At 38.6% G+C, this 19,250-nt stretch overlaps 2 protein-coding genes across 4 annotated transcripts in view; one reads left to right on the top strand and one right to left on the bottom strand.

Moving 5' to 3' along the window:
• brf1b (BRF1 general transcription factor IIIB subunit b) overlaps positions 1-19,250 on the bottom strand; it is a 58,973-nt gene that overhangs the window by 34,037 nt on the left and 5,686 nt on the right. For both annotated transcript variants that reach the window (XM_079639139.1, XM_079639140.1), the window contains exons 3-9: positions 18,958-19,038; positions 16,681-16,854; positions 13,784-13,815; positions 12,066-12,138; positions 3,527-3,676; positions 866-959; positions 399-525 (exon numbers count right to left, since the gene is read on the bottom strand). In XM_079639139.1, the coding sequence (XP_079495265.1) occupies positions 399-525; positions 866-959; positions 3,527-3,676; positions 12,066-12,138; positions 13,784-13,815; positions 16,681-16,854; positions 18,958-19,038 (731 nt within the window). The remainder of the gene's footprint in view (positions 1-398; positions 526-865; positions 960-3,526; positions 3,677-12,065; positions 12,139-13,783; positions 13,816-16,680; positions 16,855-18,957; positions 19,039-19,250) is intronic.
• Positions 6,253-11,251, top strand: btbd6b (BTB (POZ) domain containing 6b). 2 transcript variants are annotated; one of them, XM_079639148.1, is made up of 5 exons: positions 6,253-6,518; positions 8,238-8,532; positions 8,620-8,710; positions 8,803-8,921; positions 9,546-11,149. In XM_079639148.1, exons 2-5 carry the CDS (start codon positions 8,327-8,329, stop codon positions 10,576-10,578), a joined length of 1,449 nt encoding a protein of 482 aa, XP_079495274.1. In that variant the 5' UTR covers positions 6,253-6,518; positions 8,238-8,326; the 3' UTR covers positions 10,579-11,149. The 2 variants fall into 2 exon arrangements, with proteins under 2 accessions (XP_079495274.1, XP_079495273.1); XM_079639147.1 differs by lacking the exon at positions 6,253-6,518 and having other exon boundaries at positions 7,788-8,532; positions 9,546-11,251.

The raw sequence follows: 19,250 nt of genomic DNA, 5'->3' as shown, positions 1-19,250 counted from the left end.
AGCACCGTTGCTTCAGTCTTCAGTGTCACGTGATCCTTTAGAAATCATTCTAATAGGCTGATTTGGTGCTCAAGAAACATTTCTTATTATTATCAATGTTGAAAACACTTGTGCTGATTAATATTTGTAAGGAAACCGTGATAAATGTTTTTCTTTTAGGATTCTATTAGAAAGTGCAAAAGAACAGCATTTATTTGAAATAGAAATCTTTGTAACATTATAAAAGTCTTTACTGTCACTTCAATTTAATGTGTCTTTGCTGAATATTATTGAATGTTAGTGCAACTTTATAGTTATCATATTATTGATCATTGATCACCTTAATGCATTTTTTCTAAATAAAAAGTATTAATTTACTTTTCTACCTTTTACCAGTAGTGTATGTCTCATATGAGTACCTGCTGCATCTTGAGTTTTTTCTTTCCAGCAACAAAAGATGGAGGATCACATTCTTGCTCAAGGTCCACTCGCATGAACTCATCGATGGTCAGGGCACTGGTGGGGGTCTCCTCAAACTCTGTCAGCCTGGGCATCAGTGCAGAAGAAACGTTTGGGGAAATGTTAAAGTACAGGCATCAGGGATACACAACCTATCAAATGAGTTTTAACTTGGGATGCACCAGTATTAAAATTCTAGGCGATACCAATAAGTCGTGAAATATATTATATTATACCACAGGGCTGCTGCCTGCTTGTATTCGGATTGATTTTTCTGATTACTTTTCTGGTGACAAAGAATATGTGGGGTATTAAAATGTAATTATAAATTAAATGATGTATCGAACAGTCGGGTCACTACTTGTGTTTGTGTGACAACCACATACAATTTCCCTATGAATCTGCTCAGATCAGCCATGACACTCACCTTTTTCTCAGCGTGGCCTCGCACACCTTGACGACAGATATCACCTCCTTCACTGTACGACGGAATTCATGCATACGAGCTGCCACGAGCAGAGCTGGGGGAACAAGGGAGAGAATATTAGAATAAATGTTTTGTCCCCCAAACAGTATTGTTCCCAATTTGTATGACATTTCACCACCATGCAAATATACAATGTATGTGCCACACAAAAGTGTTGAGAGTTGCATTTTCTATAGTAATGGAGCATGTGTAAAAAGAATCCGCAGATGCTGAGGTGTGTTGTGCAATACAGTAACCTGTTTAGTAGACATTATGTAAATAGAGCTGGGGAGATGTGTTTAAGAGAACAACAATAAAACAAGCCTCTTCAATCCCTCTTCCATCCACTGTCAACATAAAAGCTTACTTCTCAAAGATGCATGCAATTTACGAAGACAATATTTATATGATTGTACAATATGTTTATTTACTAACAATTGTGTATGCATTTATTATGTTGTCTTAAAAAGCACACACAATAATTAATATTAAATTAAATATATAGAATATAATATTGTATTAAATAATAATTATAATATTTTACTTAAATTTTATATTTATCTTTATTGTTCTGGCATACCTTTATTGTAGACTCAGTTATTCAGTTTCAAATTTTTTATTTTTTTACAAAAATATACCGTATGTTAAAACCAACAATATTGTGAAATATTATAACAATTTTACATATTATTAAAATGTAATATATTCAAAGATGGCAAAGCTGAATTGTCAGCATCATTACTCCAGTCTTCAGTGTCACATGATCCTTCAGAAATTATTCTAATAAGCTGATTTACTGCTCAAGAAACATTTTTCTTATTATTAAACCACAATACTTTTTTTTCATTGATGGGTAAAAAGTTCAAAATAACAGCATTTTTATTTTAAATAGATTTCTTTGTAGAAAATAAAAATAATTTACTGTCAATTTATCAATGTACTGAATCCTTACTTAAAAAACAAGTATAATTTAAAAAACTATATATGTAAACTCTAAATATATCCTAAATACTGCACACTTATTGATGAATTATTATTTCTGTGTGAAAACGTTCGCACAAACACACGCACATGCACAGTAGGTGACACCCTTTATTTATCTTTTTTGATTTTCTCTTGATCCTTGTTTTTGCAGTCTGAGCCAGAAGGTGAAGTGTAGTTGTGTGTTTACTCCCCTCGCTCTAAAACAATCAACCTCAATACAGAAAACTGACATTTACACTTACCATATTCCCCTGAACACTGTGAATGATTAATGATGAATTATTAATTATTCAGATATTGCAGCAGCGGATGTTAGATGGGAAAAGTGAGACAGTGAGAGAGGGCTGAACTAGAGATGCAGGCAGGAAGTCTGCCTTCTATTCCTGTGCAGTCAGGGCAACTAGCTGACGACAAGGCACAGGGATCAACAGTTCTGCTTCAGATCGAGGGCACAAAGATCTGTGCGGTGGGAAAGCACTTGCTGATCTTGTTTTTATCCTTGTTATGAAACTTGCTGCTCCAGTTCCCATGTCAAACTTTTAGCACATTAAGGGATTTGCTTTATGATCTGACAGATGAGCAGAAATGAAGATGAAAAAAAAAAAACAAGTTTCAAGCTGACAAAGGAGGCATCTAGTGAATCTTTCAACACCTCGGAAGGTAACCCAAAACAAACAAAGGACTGAGGTTTAAAAAGGGATAGTTTGCAGAAAAAAATTTAAATAAAATTCTATCATCATTTACTCATATCATTTACGTATATGATTTAGAAGAAAGAATATATTTAGAAGAATGCTTCAGCTTTTTTTGTCTATTCAATAATAACCAAAGGGATTCAAAGGTTTCACACAAAAAGTAAGCATAAAAGTAATTCACTTAACTTCATTGGTTTAAAGGGTCTTTCACGCTGCACTTATCCCCGGGTTATCGTCATTCTAAACACTGCTTTTAACCCCGGGTAAAGCGTTTCACACTTATAATTTAGATGCGGGGTTGGCACCGCTTTTGCCAAACTTGTACAGTGTGAAACGATGCGTTACTAGAATGTTACAACTAGATGCTTAGCAACTGACAACCAATCGCGGCGTGCCTTATATTTACGCGCTTTGGGAAGTCACGGAAACACCACGTGATGTATATAAACAGTCGTTTTTGCGTATGATAGGACAAATTTCAAACGGCGATTGAAAACATGACAATGGAGTAAAGAAGAGACCGTTTCGTTCTTACCTTTATAGTTCAAAAAGAAAAATCAAGAAAAAACTTGATATTACAGTCTGCAGTATATTCAGTATATTCATCCAGTATTCCGGTTACCCGGGGTTTAGAATTACTTTTTTAACCAGGGTTAACTATTTCAGTGAAAAGCCCTTTTAAGTGTTCTGAATTTGATTTGGACTTTTAATACATGAGTTGAACAATGATTTTATTTGGACCTTATTGACTTTTATTCTATGGACAAAAACAGTTCATTAAATATCTTCTTCCATAGTTCCACAGATTTAAAAGAAAATCCTACAGGTTTGCAACATGAGAGTGAGTAAATGATGACAGATTTCTCCTTTTTGGGTTTAATACCCCTTTAAGAGACCTCCAAATACAACCAAGGATTTATCATTTGGACATTAGACAATCTACCTGCGCCACACAAGCCTGATGGTCGCCGTCCAGTGTGCATCCAGTCTCTTTTCATCCTCTGCAACAGTCTCAGAGCAGTCATCGAAACCTCATGAGTCTTTTCACCGAACTCCAACATGTGGGCGAATCGTGGAATGTACAGACACGGATCTATAGATAGAAATCAACAGATCTGTAATCAGCGTCTGGACACAAACCTGAGAATATAACCTACATTTAAGTTTATTTCAAATCAAGGCTCCACATCTGAACCTCATTTAACTGATGCCTAAAAAAAAATCTCATAATTTTGTGTGGTTCTCCTTGACTCCATGTTGAATCTAGAACACAGTCCCCCTATGGGAACCTTTAAAAGTGGTTTGGCTAAGAGTCGCTCTGTGGGAGCAAATATCCCTCACTTCCACCTACTTCTAAGTCCTTGGGTAAACTCATTCTGCTGGCCCAATAAAGCCCAAACATCACTGCTGTCCTATTAAGAAGGAAATGAGCTCAGCTAAGAAAGGCGGCCATCTACAATCCTATCTAAGGCTACACTATAGGGACTGCACCTGCACTTACGAAGTATGTTCATTGAAATCTCCCTAGACTGTCTGTCACTGGCCTTTTTATACATCTAGATAATTTTATATTAAATTATCATATTAATGCAGTAGAGCAGAGCAGTTGACATAGCAAATATTCAGTGCCATTTGTGAAACAGGAAATATAAGTCATTTAAGAACAAATTAATTTTCTCATATAACATCCTTTGGTATGATCCATACTGCACTGAAAAATAAATTGATTTTCAGACTTCTATTTCAGTCATGGCTGTAAAATTATCTGATTTGTGAGACTGTGGCTGTCAGAGTTTGATTAAGGGGGAAAATGATAAATGAATAGAGAGAAATAATCAAATAGATCTGTAAGAATTGTTGGAGGGGATGTGAAACTTGGCATTGCCGTTTGAGGCAAGGCCTTTGAAATAATTATTGGTGAGGGTTGTGGACAGCAGTACAGGATAGGATTTGAAATGTTCTTTATAATAAAGTCAGATGCTGCATTTCTTAAAACAGACCCCCCTATAGAAGCAAAATAATGGATGATGCTCTTCATTTTGGTGCTAAAATGTATTCTTATCTAGGGTGAATAAAGACATCCCATAAAAGATGCACCCAGGGACCATCAGACATCTCAAACTCAGTGTCTGACCTTGTCTGATGTGTCTGTAATTGTTAAAATCATAATTTGCTTAGGGGAAAGCTTGATGTTGATGCATTGAGAGTGCTAAATTAAAAAGTGCTAATCAAGGCCTTTGGCAAATACAGTAGCACATGGCAGAACTGTATTTTCAATACACACTTCATTCTGCAACCTGACAAAGCAATGTGCGAGAAAAAAAAATCCACATAGAACTATAGAAATTCAGAACTGAGAGAACAAAACAGCTGAATGAACTTTTTTTTTAAAATTGTTGTACACCTATTGTAACAGCTTTAAGAATTTAGGGGGTGTACAAGTATTTAATACTATATTTTAGTTTCTGCTTATAGTTAAAAGTGCATAATTTTATGCTCTTCCCTCGCTAACTTCCCTCCGTCTTGTGGACTCAGATGTATGTCATTGCTAACATTGCATGAGTTCCCACTATAGTTGAAGTAATGAGTTTAAATTTAATTGTGTTGCATTGTGGTATACAAAGCTGCCTGAGGTGTACATACTGTATGAGTAAAGTCACTCTCTCAGTCAAATTGAGGGGTTAAGGCCCGGGTCTGTTTATATAAACTTCCCTAGTCCACTTGACGAACGTGGAACGTACTTCGAAATGGCGGTAAAGATAGCCTGAAGAGAAGTTGTAAGGAAAGTTCGCAAGTGTTGGTCTGAAAGCAAAGTAGAATGCAGCCCTTGTATGGTTTTGTGTTAGCATTTAGTTTTTAGTTTTTTTATTCCAATATTAGCAGTGCTTTTGAACTTCACACTGACCCCTATTGGTCGGGATGCATGGATTTTGTTTACTAACTGCTGCCATTTCACACCAAAGCTGTTTGTCTGTATTCGCTTGTGTTGTGATGTAAGGAAAACAGTTTCCGGGTTCAAACAAACTAGAATCGTTTGAATTGAGAATCTCAAATTGAGAAAATAAACAGCTATTTATTCATAATCATATTACCAATTATTAAAAAGTCATGGTGTACACAACCGTCTCTGGGTTCACGATGTCCATGACATCAATATTTTAATGTTTCATAAACATTGTCTGGCCATGTTAGATTTTAATATGGAAATAGAGGTTAGGATGATTTTTCGGTTTTATTACAGTAGTGTATATTAGCAACATTTGTTGTGTGCTTTTGGCATTGGAAAGAGCGTTTGGACCCGGAAATAGTGATGTGTTATATTGTGAAAGCACCTTGAACACTTAAAAGCACTATATAAAGTATTAGTAGTAGCAGAGTAGTCAGAACTCAACTCAACTGCATCATTGGTCATAAAAAGCCAACATATTCATGAGTGGGCGACTGCTTCATGTAGAATAAACACAGCTTTTTCTAAAAGCCTGATATGACTGGAGTCTGCACATCATGCGTTTATACATCATTTTAATTTCTCAAAAGGTGTTACTAAATTCATGTAGCTATAAAACTTTTTTAATTAACAAATTAACATCAGTGCACCTTTGTTGTTAACCAGATTATCTTACCCAAAGTGACTGACTCACTAAAAGTGTTGTACATTCAGAACATTTCACTCACTGTGTGCATGTTTCACAGACTCTGGCTGGCAAAAAACATCATTGTCTAAATTGTGTGAGATAAGCCGCTTATCGTAGGCGAATGATCCAGTTTCCAGCGCCGGAGCCCTCTGTTGGAGATCCGGGAAAGCTGTGCAAGCCCAACCCCCTCTCTCTCATAGCACACTGTAGATTTAACATGGCTCCTGGCTGCCAGCGAGCCTTCAAACATCAAACCTGAATGTATTTTCCGGGCAGCTATGCTTCGGTCGGCACAATAAGGTAAATAACGACTAATGATCTACTATTTAAGTTCCTCTACGGTTATTGCTTTATTGAATCGCGAATACTGATTCATATTACTTCGACTACAGAGTCCGTTTTAGTGGACAAGTCTATGCGGACGGTAGCTCTGTTCTGCTGCTGCTTGATCTCTTTAAACCCGGTTCGTAAAGAACGCTCGCGCTCGAATCATTGATCGTGCATGTTAATGGTGAGCACGAGCGATATTTCTACCGAAGACATCAAAGATTTGCTTAGTAGGTTGAGCGCTTCGTTGCAGATGTGTATCCCCTTATGAGACATTTAAGGCTGCATCAGCAAATTGACGGATCCTATGAAGTTGAAACGCTACTACTGAAGCTCGGTGATGATTGTGGGAAAGCGTTACAATGTAGTTCTGTTTTGCGTGTTGGTGGAAAAAGTTACTTAATGAACTAAAAAATGCCGTAAAAGCTTCGCACGGGATTTCATAACGCAGATTAAATCTGTTTGACCACTGGTAATGATGACATGGATCAAACTAGTGTAGGCTACATCTTGAATTTTGTATGCGTGTTGGTGGAAGTGGTGACGTGAACATATTGTCAACAGTAGAGATGGGAACCGCGAATTAAACGATTCGGGTTGCTTAACTTCTTTTAGCCTACTTTTAATTAATCAATTGCATTTATCGTTATCAGTCAGATTCAACAGAACATGAATAAATGCAATGCATTTATTCCAAAAGGTGTGCATGCATGCACAGAAATTTCAGTGATTTTTCAAAGGCTGTTTATATGCAGCACAAATTAAATCCGACATAAATGCATGTCGAATAATAAAATTAAATGTTGTAACATATTTAGTTCAGAATGTGTCAGCATAATTTGTCCTAACTACAAGTTGTCATGCAACTAGTCAGTAAATAGGCTACACATAAGACTCGTTCGTTCGGGGATCGACATAAAATTGGATTGACAGTTCTGCTCGCTGTTGACCTGAACAGTAGGACTAGGAAACACTGACAGAGTATTTTAGTAATGTGTTCCACGAAATCTGTCGGTTTGCTTTTTTCCCCCTTTTTTTAATGGAACGGTTCTCGGTTTCCAACCGTAGTAAACAATGCGCAAGGGGTTAATTCGTGCTCGTGTGAGCGGAGAGAGAGAGAGAGGCTCGCGGTTCGGCTGTGTGTGTGGGAGGCGCCTCTGGGATACTGACGTCCGATTCACTCGTAGTTTGATTTGTCAACAGAAAGCTGGGCGTCCTCTCCCGCTACACAAAACGGGCTTTACAATACAGAGTAGAGACGCTGAGAGAGAGGGGATACACACAGATATGTAGGCAGACAAGGGTCCCGTAGCACTTTTAGTGGTCGACTCAGACCTCTGACTTATTTAACTAAACAACTTTGATTTACTTGCAACGTATTACTTTCCCTGAATTGGCGCGAGATCAATAAATCGTAAGGATGCGATGAGAAAGAGGAAGTCTTCGAGCTGGAATATTTCTGCTGGACGGGCTTGTGCCAGAGAGGGAAATATGCTATGGAAGCGCGTGAATTGAGTGACCGAGGCTTTTAGTTTCTAATTAAATCAAAGGGAGCTGTTTTCTCCCCTCGATACACCTGTCTTATAGATAGCTACTCTGCAGACTGGTGGATAGACTTGCTGATGCCAACAACGCCAGATTGCCTATATGGCAGGATCATGAAGTTTTTGACGTTTTTCCTTTTGCTTCCAGAAACCTTAAAAAGGACAAGAAAGAGTGGGAAACAGCTCAGCAAGCTGCCAGTATGCTATGAAATCGTGACTTTGTCCTTGAGGAAGAAGATGGCTGCAGAACTCTATCCTGCCAGCATAAACACCAACCTTCCCAACAGTAACAGTACAGCAGTGACAGCTGCCGGCAAAAAGACCATAGTCCAAGTCACTCAAACGGTGACCACGCCGACTACAACTGCCACTCAGCAGAACATTAACAATAATAACGTCGAGACTGCCAGCTGGCAGTCCACCCATCCGACATTGCGAGAGAGGTAAGGGCGCGTTCGGCTTGCTTTTCAAATAATCTAGGCTGTTATCGGTCCAAAACATGATATTCTATTGCATTTTGTTCCCTTCAGGAATGCTTTGATGTTCAATAACGAACTCATGGCAGATGTTCATTTTGTTGTTGGTCCTCCTGGTGCATCCCAAAAAGTTCCAGCACACAAGGTGAGCGCATCCTCCCGTGCCAATATGCACCTCGAGTGGCTCTTTCATCAACCGTATGCTTAACCGCTTTTGTGTGGCATTTGTTTTTTCAGTATGTGCTGGCAGTGGGGAGTTCTGTTTTTGGTGCCATGTTTTACGGAGATCTAGCGGAAGGAGAATCTGAGATTCATATACCTGACGTGGAGCCTGCTGCTTTTTTAATCCTTTTGAAGTATGTCTTGCACTTAATTCTAATGCATATGGGTGAATGATTAAAAAAAAACAAATTCTTAGAAAAAATCTTTACACAACTGGTTCACTATTTAGTAATATTTGATAACCTTTTTTTTCCACCCAAGTAATTTGGTGCAACCAACATGGAGAAGAAAAACAAAATAGGACCTCATGACTGTGTTTATGTCAATAATCTCTTAAAATATTAGACAATTTGACTTTTTCTGAAAAAGTTAGTTCAGGATATGAAATGTCATTTGGTGCAACTCATACCCAAATGTCATATTTATGAATTCATTATGTTTTTATGTACATTGAAAAATATATTTAAAAACATTTTGGCAATAACAACAAATATATGTGTTGAAGGTAAACGTTATTACTTTTTACTTGGTTACTTTGGGTCATCACTGGGAATTTTCTTAAATGTGTTTTTCAAAACAATATGAATACAAAGAGTACACTTTCAAGATGCATTGTAACCTACATTTTTACTTCTTTTTTTCTAAATCATCTATTATTTGTCATTGACCCATGCATATAACTCTAAACTCAATCACTACAAAGCCTAATGCTTGCAAAGTTATGATTTCTTAGCCCTTTTTTTTTTGTTCACTTTCAGGTACATGTACAGCGATGAGATTGAACTTGAAGCGGACACAGTGCTGGCCACTCTGTACGCTGCCAAAAAGTATATAGTGCCTGCACTGGCTAAGGCCTGTGTCACCTTTCTGGAGACGAGCCTAGAGGCCAAAAATGCCTGTGTGTTGTTGTCCCAGAGTCGACTGTTTGAGGAGCCTGAGCTGACCCAGCGGTGTTGGGAGGTCATTGATGCTCAGGCTGAGCTGGCGCTTCGCTCTGAGGGATTCTGTGAGATTGATCTTCAAACGCTGGAGATCATACTAAAGCGAGAGACCCTCAACACCCGGGAGGCGGTGGTCTTCCAGGCGGCTCTCGAATGGTCTGTGGCCGAATGCAAAAGGCAGGGACTGGGACCGACCGCTCGTAATAAAAGGGCAGTGCTGGGCAAGGCTCTCTACTTGGTTCGCATCCCAACCATGACCCTGGAGGAGTTTGCCAACGGAGCTGCGCAGTCAGACATTTTAACACTGGAAGAGACTCATGATGTCTTTCTGTGGTACACAGCAGCTAATCAGCCCAAGCTGGAATTCCCACTGCAAAAAAGAAAGGGTCTGACACCACAGCGCTGCCATCGTTTCCAGTCCTCGGCTTACCGTAGTAACCAGTGGCGCTACCGCGGACGCTGCGATAGCATCCAGTTCGCGGTGGACAAGAGGATCTTCATCGCAGGCCTTGGCTTGTATGGTTCCAGTGGTGGAAAGGCAGAGTACAGCGTCAAGATTGAACTCAAGCGCCAAGGAGTGACCCTGGCCCAGAACCTAACGAAATTTGTTTCAGACGGGTCCAGCGGCACCTTCTCTGTATGGTTTGAACACCCGGTCCAAGTGGAGCAGGACACCTTCTACACAGTCAGTGCCGTATTAGATGGGAATGAACTTAGCTACTTTGGACAGGAGGGTATGACGGAAGTGCAATTTGGAAAGGTGACCTTCCAGTTCCAGTGTTCCTCGGACAGTACCAACGGAACTGGCGTGCAGGGGGGTCAGATCCCAGAACTGGTTTTCTATGCCTGAAATGTTGTCAGGACGTCCCATTGCAGTGCATTCCGCTCACTGGAATTAGGATGGATGGAATACAGGGTCTCGTGAGGCTCTTGCCTTCATTATGTAGCAGTGGTGAACTCAATGGTAACGGCTCTTCAGTACCACAATGGGCTCAGATGGAAGGAATGTTCTTCAGCTTTATTTATTGCAAAAAATATATATTTGATTTAATTATTGAAGCTTCAGCAAGCAGATCTATACATATATATATAATATAGTTGTACTGCTCTGATAGTGGACAGAAGCCACTAGTGTGTCATGTTTTGTACATAACTTATTTGTTTTCAGCTTGATGCTGATTGACAAATAAAATGTCTTGTATTAGTGATCAGCTTCCTGAACTGCAGATTATAAATGTTTTTGTGACTCAAGTTCAAAGTTGTTTTTTACTTCTTATACATGCACTCATGAAATGCATCAATGAAGGATCTAATGATTCTATTCTGCACAGTCCTGGCTTCAGAAGCGAGCGAGGTTGAACTCAATCTATATTTGAACTGTGCAAGTATATACACTTTAAAATAAAACGTATTTTCTATCTAATGGTGTGCATTATATAATAACTGAAATCCGAAAAATGAAGCCACACTCCACAAATGCATTGGGCTTGTGTTAATGAGACAGTGATTGTTAAGTGTGGATGAAATATTCATCTTGAAAGGCCACATAAAGAACCCATTATCCCCAGCGGGCTGCACGAGGAACTGAATAGGGAGTCTGTTTGAATTGAGCCCATAGAATCTGCTGCTCCACCGTTTGCATTCTAATTAAGGCTTTAGTAAACATGGAGCAGATGCAGCTTGGTAAAACAGCAGATTTTTGAACAAAAAAAAAAAAACCCTACAAAAACAGATGAATATGGAATTATGACACATGGAGAGCTGTTAATCAGACTGCATTCTGGGATTATGCCCAGTACTTTAACATTGGGATGCTCTCCGGTGTATACTTGAATCATTTTGTCTCTGCTTCCTATTATCTGATGAGTCTGTTTTAAAAACTGCAGACATGTTCTGTTCTCATAGTGTGCACAGAAGGTGGAAAAAGGTTTGCAATGAGTATGATGGACCATAATGGATTTTTTTGATGACGCAGTGCCCCCTAGTTGCATCTGGCTAGACTGAAATTCACTATGAATATAATTTCCAGACGGGTACAACATTTTCAACCTGTGTCTGAATTACAGAAAATGAAGCTCAAGATGTCTGGATGAGAGTACAACAACAGCAAATCTTCTCCCATTTGATGCAACTAGGAATCCATAGGCCAGATCAGATGAACAGATTGAGAGTACTTGTATTGATCCAGCCATGGTGTATTATTGATAACCAATTTAGCAAATTAATTGTTTTGAGAGATGCTGCCAGCTTTATTAATGAGTTTCATTTAAAAGCACTGTTCCGGTCAGCTGAATTACATTAGATACGTCACAGAGAGGTCATTACAGGGAGACTTACCGACGGCTGGAGCGTTGATACAAAGTTCTCTAGCCAACAGGAGGAAGGTCTTCCCCAGAATGTAAACATTAACCTACAACAATAAGAAATATAAGAATTCAATGTCGAGTTCAACTTTACACATTACCAATCACTGATTCTTGACACAGGGAATTAAATACGTTCCCTAATTACTTCTCATTAGTCTTTATAAATAGCAACATTTCCAGTTTTAAAATGTATCAGAGAAAAACATTCTTTATTTTTTTTTCAAATCCATTATATGATCATCAAACCAGATTACAACCCAGCACTTTATAGATATTTTAGTGGATATGATGGAAAAAGAATTTTCAGGATTCTTCGATGCATTTACAACAGCATTTATTTGAAATAGTAATCATTAGTAATATAAAAATCTATTTACTGTCACTTTAGATCAATTTCAGCATCCTTGCTGAATAAAAGTAAAATTGAATTGTGTGAGAGGTATGCTTCAATTTACGGCACTTCTCATTCATTTCTATGGTATCCGCAAACAGTGATTGACTGTCGCACAACTATGAACAAAAGTCAATAATACAATAACCTTTAAATGCATCATTATGCAAACACACGAGGAGAGTCTCCGCATGAAAGACCCACGACCTGCAGTGCAAATCGACGTGCTGCTACATTTCTCTCCGAAACGGTAGGAAATTTAATTAAATTGAATGTGGAGGATATAAACTGTGACAAGATGATTGGCAGGGAAGTTTAAACGGCGATGCACGCAACTAAGCGACATAGAGGTCCGTTAAAGACGCAATTATGACGAAGTAGTATGTCCCAAAGCTGTATAGTCAAAAGTATGTACTTTTTCTTTACAAAAACTGTATACTTTTAGGGCATAGTATAAGTAGGCAAATTGGGACGCAGCACATCTCTGTTTCAAGTGAACCTTTAAGACCTTAATTAACTGGTTCAGGTGTGTTTGATTAGGGTTAGAGCTAAATTCTCCAGGACAGGAGCAGGGTTGAAGACCTCTGCGGAATATATAACACTGTAACATGTTAATATGTGCACTTTTAACAGCACTTCAGAGACCCCCTTGTAGTGATGAGGGGGTTATGACCTCGGCACCAGGTCCCTGGTTTGCCTGGCATCCAGGCAGGATATATTGGGGGTCTTGTTAGATTTAGGTGTGGCTGCACTTGCTAAAGATTCATGACATATTTGAGCCTCCGCCCCAACCATCTAGTGTCTGTTCAATAGCAGATACCGGTACAGTGGACAGCTGAGGGTGTAAAAATAACATTACACCAGTGCTTAAGCACCAAAATGTCTGGCCCTAAAATAACTGCTAATAAAACCTAAGCGGTAGGCTATATATTGTCATAAAGACAGTACTGTCTATTGTTTCAAAAACAGCATGTTGTTGTTTAATAAAGCAATAAGGCATTAAAAAACGCTGTAGAATCACTTGGCAATGGCCTTGATTGTCTTTATCAAGTGTCAACATCTATAAGATAAAAAATGCAATTCTTGTACCAAAAACAATAATATAGAATTATTTGTATATGCAGTCACAGGTGTGAGTATAACAGCTGCTCTCCTGAAATATCCAATCAGATTTCAGAAATACACAATTTTGTTTTGGTTGAACATCATGTAACTTAGCAAAGCCGCTTATATTGCATTATGTTATTCCCGAGTATTGTGGAAAATATATGAAAGAAATTTAAATGAAAGGAGCAAACCTGTAAAAGATCACTCAGGTCCAGGAGCATGTCTGCACATCAGTTAAGGAAGGGAAGGAGAATACAAAACAAATGGATTATATCTTAAAAGTGTGATAAAGATCTAAACATCTTTGTCCACCTACATAGCTAAAAATAAGAAGTCAATTATGCTCTTAAATGAATCCTGGTCATGGTGATTAATTAGGCATCAGACGGCTCTGTAATTGTCACTGGAGGAGTTTCGACTTTCACTGATCATCTCTTTACATCAATGGGCTTCAGACAGGATCTCCTTATCTCTGCAAGAGATTCACCCTGACCATCTGTTACTGCTCACCTGATTGGCACACACACCTGAGGCACGTGTCTCCATGGTGACTAATGCCCCCTTTAGCACAGAGATTAGCATCACTACAAGACAAGCTCATTTTAATATCACTGATTTCAGTCTTAACAGCATAAATACTCTTTCACGCCAGGCCGTGATTAAGGCCGTCAGACTCCTTATAAAGTGTTATCAGGACAGGAGTCTGACGGCCTTAATCACGGCCTGGCGTGAAGAGTATTTATGCTATTAAGACTGAAATCAGTGATATTGATAACTGGCTTTATCTCTTAAATACTACAAGACTCATGTCGCTATGGTTTTGGCAATCTTGTAATTATTAACAAACCACTTTATTAATGCTTATGTTTAGGACAGTGGTTTCTTAATTTCTTAATCATATTTACACTGTCTGAACTATTCCCTATCCCCTATATAGTGCACTATGTGTTATTCACCATATAGAAAATAGTAAATGTGTGAACAAGTGACCAATTTCAGCCGCAGCTTCATCGTCTATTTATAGGACGGGGGGCTTTGGAGTCAAGAGAGCATTTGATTGGACAGAAAATCTGACGAGAAGCTGAAGTGCAGAGTGATGTCATCAAAATCATTGATCCATATTGGTGGAAGTGAGAGACTAAGTTTTGAATGCTTATATCTTCTAAATGCACAATTTGTCATTGTTTTGGAGCACACTAGCTTGTTATAGATAACCGTAAAGCTAACATATTCACACTAGTAAAAGATCACACTATTTCATGTGATTTTATTCTGATTCTATTTGATTGTGATTTGACTTCATTGTTCTTGTTTAATGTTGTGACTCCTCCCAGAATGATCAAAAACTGTAAATAATTTTTTAGAGAAATATGATGCATTTATTGAAAACTAGTTTTTAAGGCTTTACCATACAATACATGACTTGTAGTGTCCACTATATTTGTAAGATGCATGCATTTGAAGGTGCTCTTTGTCTTTAGAACTGGTACTTATGTAAAAAATGTACCAGAAAAGCAACAAACCAAGAATCTCAGCATGATATGCCTCTGAAATCATGACCCGTCAGCCCAACAATCGACAGATCAGGTCAGTGAACCTCACTGAATCAATGTTCCCAGAACAAAATTCAATCTCCACCTTAGAGAACCTGGTCTAAACAGTACTGTTCCTAAAATACACTCCAAAAATGTTAAAACACTGCTTATTGGCTAAAATTAACAAGGAAATGAGATATTTGAAAGAAGCTGAAGTTTAATAATCTCACACTTAAAAGTGAAAGTCAAGATAACTCTCACATAAAGTAATTACTATACACTTGTCCAAATAATTCTGTGTATATTATCACAAAGATGCATGATATAATTGTAAAGATGTTTGATGAGGCAAAGCAGAAAATGTTTAAAAATAGTCCACTATTTGGAATGGGTTTGGCGGTCTGTAAAGAACTGAACGACTTCTTTGTGTTTCTGCTGTTTAGCGTGAAGTACTGAATCTTTGCATGCAACTGAAAGAGCCCCACCCAGGGACAGGTAACAATTCTCCTTTGGCAACTCTAAACGGTACACCAGGTACCCAGACAGGCCTGACGCTACACAAAAGCAGAGCGGAAATCTGGGTGTGACCCAAGAAGAGATAGGAGGGTGCCTGTAAGAGTCTGTCTGTATGTGAGACAGAGAGAGAAAGCAGTGGTGTAACACTATCCAGGCATGCTGCGTTGTGACACCGGTGTGGCGAGTCTAAAACCCACATCATTTGAGAACATCATTTTGACAGGTTGTTTATTAATATAAACAACCTTTATATTAATATTTTCCTTAAAAATCACTAGTAGTCAATATGACTGAGTTCCATATTTTCACTACAGTAAAGTGGACATACATTTTTAGGTTAAAAGAGTGTCACTTCAATAGCTTTTGTACACAAACATTTTTTTTTAAATGAGGGAGTAGTGGCTCAAAGAGCGACTTGCTGGGCTTCTTTTCATGATTTACTCCAGGGAACATCCTCTGAGATTCCAAAAGGTGCAGTAAACTCTCTTCCCCTTCCTCTCTTTTGCCTCTGACAGTATATTTTAGCACTATTGTTTTCACATCCTGACACATCCCTTCAGACCCTGAACCGGGTTTTCCCTAGGGAAAGCATGGACTGCTAAAAGAGACTCTTTTAGACCAGAATGAATCTCTATGCTGGTCCAGGTTAGTTTATGCTGGTTTGGTTCTGTTCCAACTTCTGATGAAGCTGGCTAAGCATAGAAAGGAAACACTTTATTTCGATTGTCCACTTTAGACATTCTACAAACTAGAAGTAACTTTGTAACTACACGTCATCTAACTCTTGTTAACTCTTTTCAGTTTATAAATATATTTAAATATAATTTACATTTATTTTACACACTGCATTTTTTTTTCCATATTGAGCAGCCCTAGTTTGAGCTACAAGAATTTTGCCTATTAAACATTTACTCCTCTATCCTGTATAAATCCTGTACATAATTTGGGTTGAATGTGCACACTTTTCTCTATAGACTACCATTCACAAAGAGTTTCACTTGGGTTTCACACCCTAGGGATCATTGTGGGAAGGATACGTGGCGTTCCCTCTGTCCTGCAGACCAGGTAGAGGCAGGCGGCTATGACGTGTGTCATCTTTCGCCCTCGTGTCAAGTGCTTGCTCACAACCATCTTGAAGAAATTAAAGGCCGTATCCAGGCAGTGCTGGTTCAGCTGCAGCTGGCTGCCGAGGTTGTGTATCTGCCGTTTCCCTAGAGACAAGGACACACATATGCATCAGATTGAGCAAACATACACACATGCATACGCTTGCGCACCGAGGCATGACTTCACACGCAGGTGTTTGGTTTTCCAGTAGCACTGATGTCATGAGAACGGTGCACAGCCAGACAGGCTTTTAGTGGAGCCTGGAAGTGAGAACGGGCAGAAAGACAGCTGTTTTACGTCCCGTGTGAGGCCAGACCACGTCCCTCTTTCCCCTCTTTTCACAGTCGTACATTTACTCCTTCACAGATGATCTCGAAACAGGCCATGCTGTAATTCATTGGACACATAAATCAGTCTGCCCTGAAATCCCACGGCGGGCCTCGATGTGTTTAGCATATTAAAATCCACATTAAAAAACAGTCCAATAGTCTATCTGGCAGAGTTCTGTTTACTTAATACATCATTTAGCAAAAGACCTTGTTCACCCAGACAGTGAAAGTTTCCCACATGGTAAACAATGAGAATGATTTAGGTTGCTTCAGACGGAGTTGATGAGTTTCACAAGTCCAGGTCATTAATTGTGCTTGAAATTGCACACATAGACATGTTTATAAGAAACAAATGCTTCCATCGATCTGTCCTCTAAATGTGCAGTATGTGTTAATGAATTCAGCAGATGCTTTCTCTTTAGCCCAGGGATTCTCAAACCAGGGGGCTACAAGTGGGTCCAAGGAAACTTTCGGGGGAAAAAACTGGTTGTAAATCATATGTTTAATCATGATTTATTCTATTGACATTAATCCCACTATCTATCTATCTATCTATCTATCTATCTATCTATCTATCTATCTATCTATCTATCTATCTATCTATCTATCTATCGATCTATCATATTTGGGGGTTCTTGGTGTCAAAAAGTATGAATACCCTTGCTTTAGCCTACGATATAGAGTTAACATAATCACAGAGCCACAAATTTTAAAGTCGATGTTGGACTTTTTGTGTGGAGCCCAAAAGCTGCAGTGTCAAGTGTCGTGTTGGCATGCCAAGGCCAAAAATAACTCTGAAAGCTTTTAAGAGTGTAATCCCTCTATTCTAGAAACCACAGTGTGCCAACCCTTCGTCACACACTCCAGACCTGTCTAATCCCAGAGTATTTTTCACACTGCACATGCCATTGGATTAGCAGCCAGGTTTGCAGTGACCTCCTTAAATGACAGCAGAATTGCATAACTGCTGCAACACTGCAGGTGTTTGTGACCACAGGGACACTTTTGTAAGTCGGAAATGAGTTTACCAGAATCTTTTATATTAACTACAAGCTGCCAGACATGTTCCATATGCATGTTTATGTGCCTATCATTTAAAAAGTTGTTGAACTATTATCAGATGTTTCTGTGATTAATAGTTGAAGAGTCATGAAGAATCGTTCTCACAGTTCCTCTGATTCACACACAAGTACATATTTACACAATGCCATGCCTTATATTTGTTAAACCAGCACACACCTGGAATCCAAAGACATTGATCAGGGAGCTCTATGAAATGGATCAAAAGTTAATCATTTGTTACATTTATATAACGCTTTTTCTGGAACCTCAAAGCGCTTCACATAATGGGGGGATCTCCTTAATTATGTCTTGTGTGATTTTCAGAAAAAGCTCAGATGCAAATGATGTAAATTTAATTAGCGCTCGGGATGAAACTGGGTCAGAAATTAATGCAGATGAGATAATGAAACATAATATTGAAGGAATATTTATCTACAAACGAGAATGCTGTGTGATGCATCTAATGCCATATTTGATTTGAATTTTAATTACAGTCTATCATTTGGCTTGGTTCCAAAAGATGTGGAATATAATGTGAGATACCTATGGGCTATTATTTATTTCACTCCTTTCCCATTCACTTTCATTACAGTATGTGGAAAAGAGTGTCCAGGACATTCTTCCACAATTCACCTTTTGTGCTGTACAGAAGAAAGAAAGTCATACGGGTTTAGAACGGCATATGTGCTTGTAAATAATGACTGATCTTTTAATTTAGGGTGAACTATCCCTTTAAGCATGCACATGTTTTAAAAACATGATTATTTACTGACTGCACCTACACACTGCTGCTGACTAATATAAAGGTGTGCATACCGTTCTGGAGCGTCTGAGCTCGCGATTCTTTTCCCAGACTTGTGTGGAACCCACTGCCCAGGACCGGAGCTTTGGAAGTACCTAAAAACAAAAACAAAAAAACAATGTATTACGTTTAAAGAATCAGACAAATACAGTAAATAAAAATAGTTTTGACTTACCGTATATAAACAGGTGTATATATACAAGCCTATTATTACAGGTGATAATTTAAGCTTTTAAATAAAGCTCTATAGCACACTCCAGTGGCTGCTTGTGTGAATAACAGCTTTATCGTTGTAATGTCACTACAG

This window comes from Phoxinus phoxinus (assembly GCF_949152265.1).
Source record: "Phoxinus phoxinus genome assembly, chromosome: 16".
Lineage (NCBI taxonomy): Eukaryota > Metazoa > Chordata > Actinopteri > Cypriniformes > Leuciscidae > Phoxinus > Phoxinus phoxinus.
The sequence above is the reverse complement of the archived record's forward strand: the minus strand, read 5'-3'. Positions and strand labels throughout refer to the sequence as shown.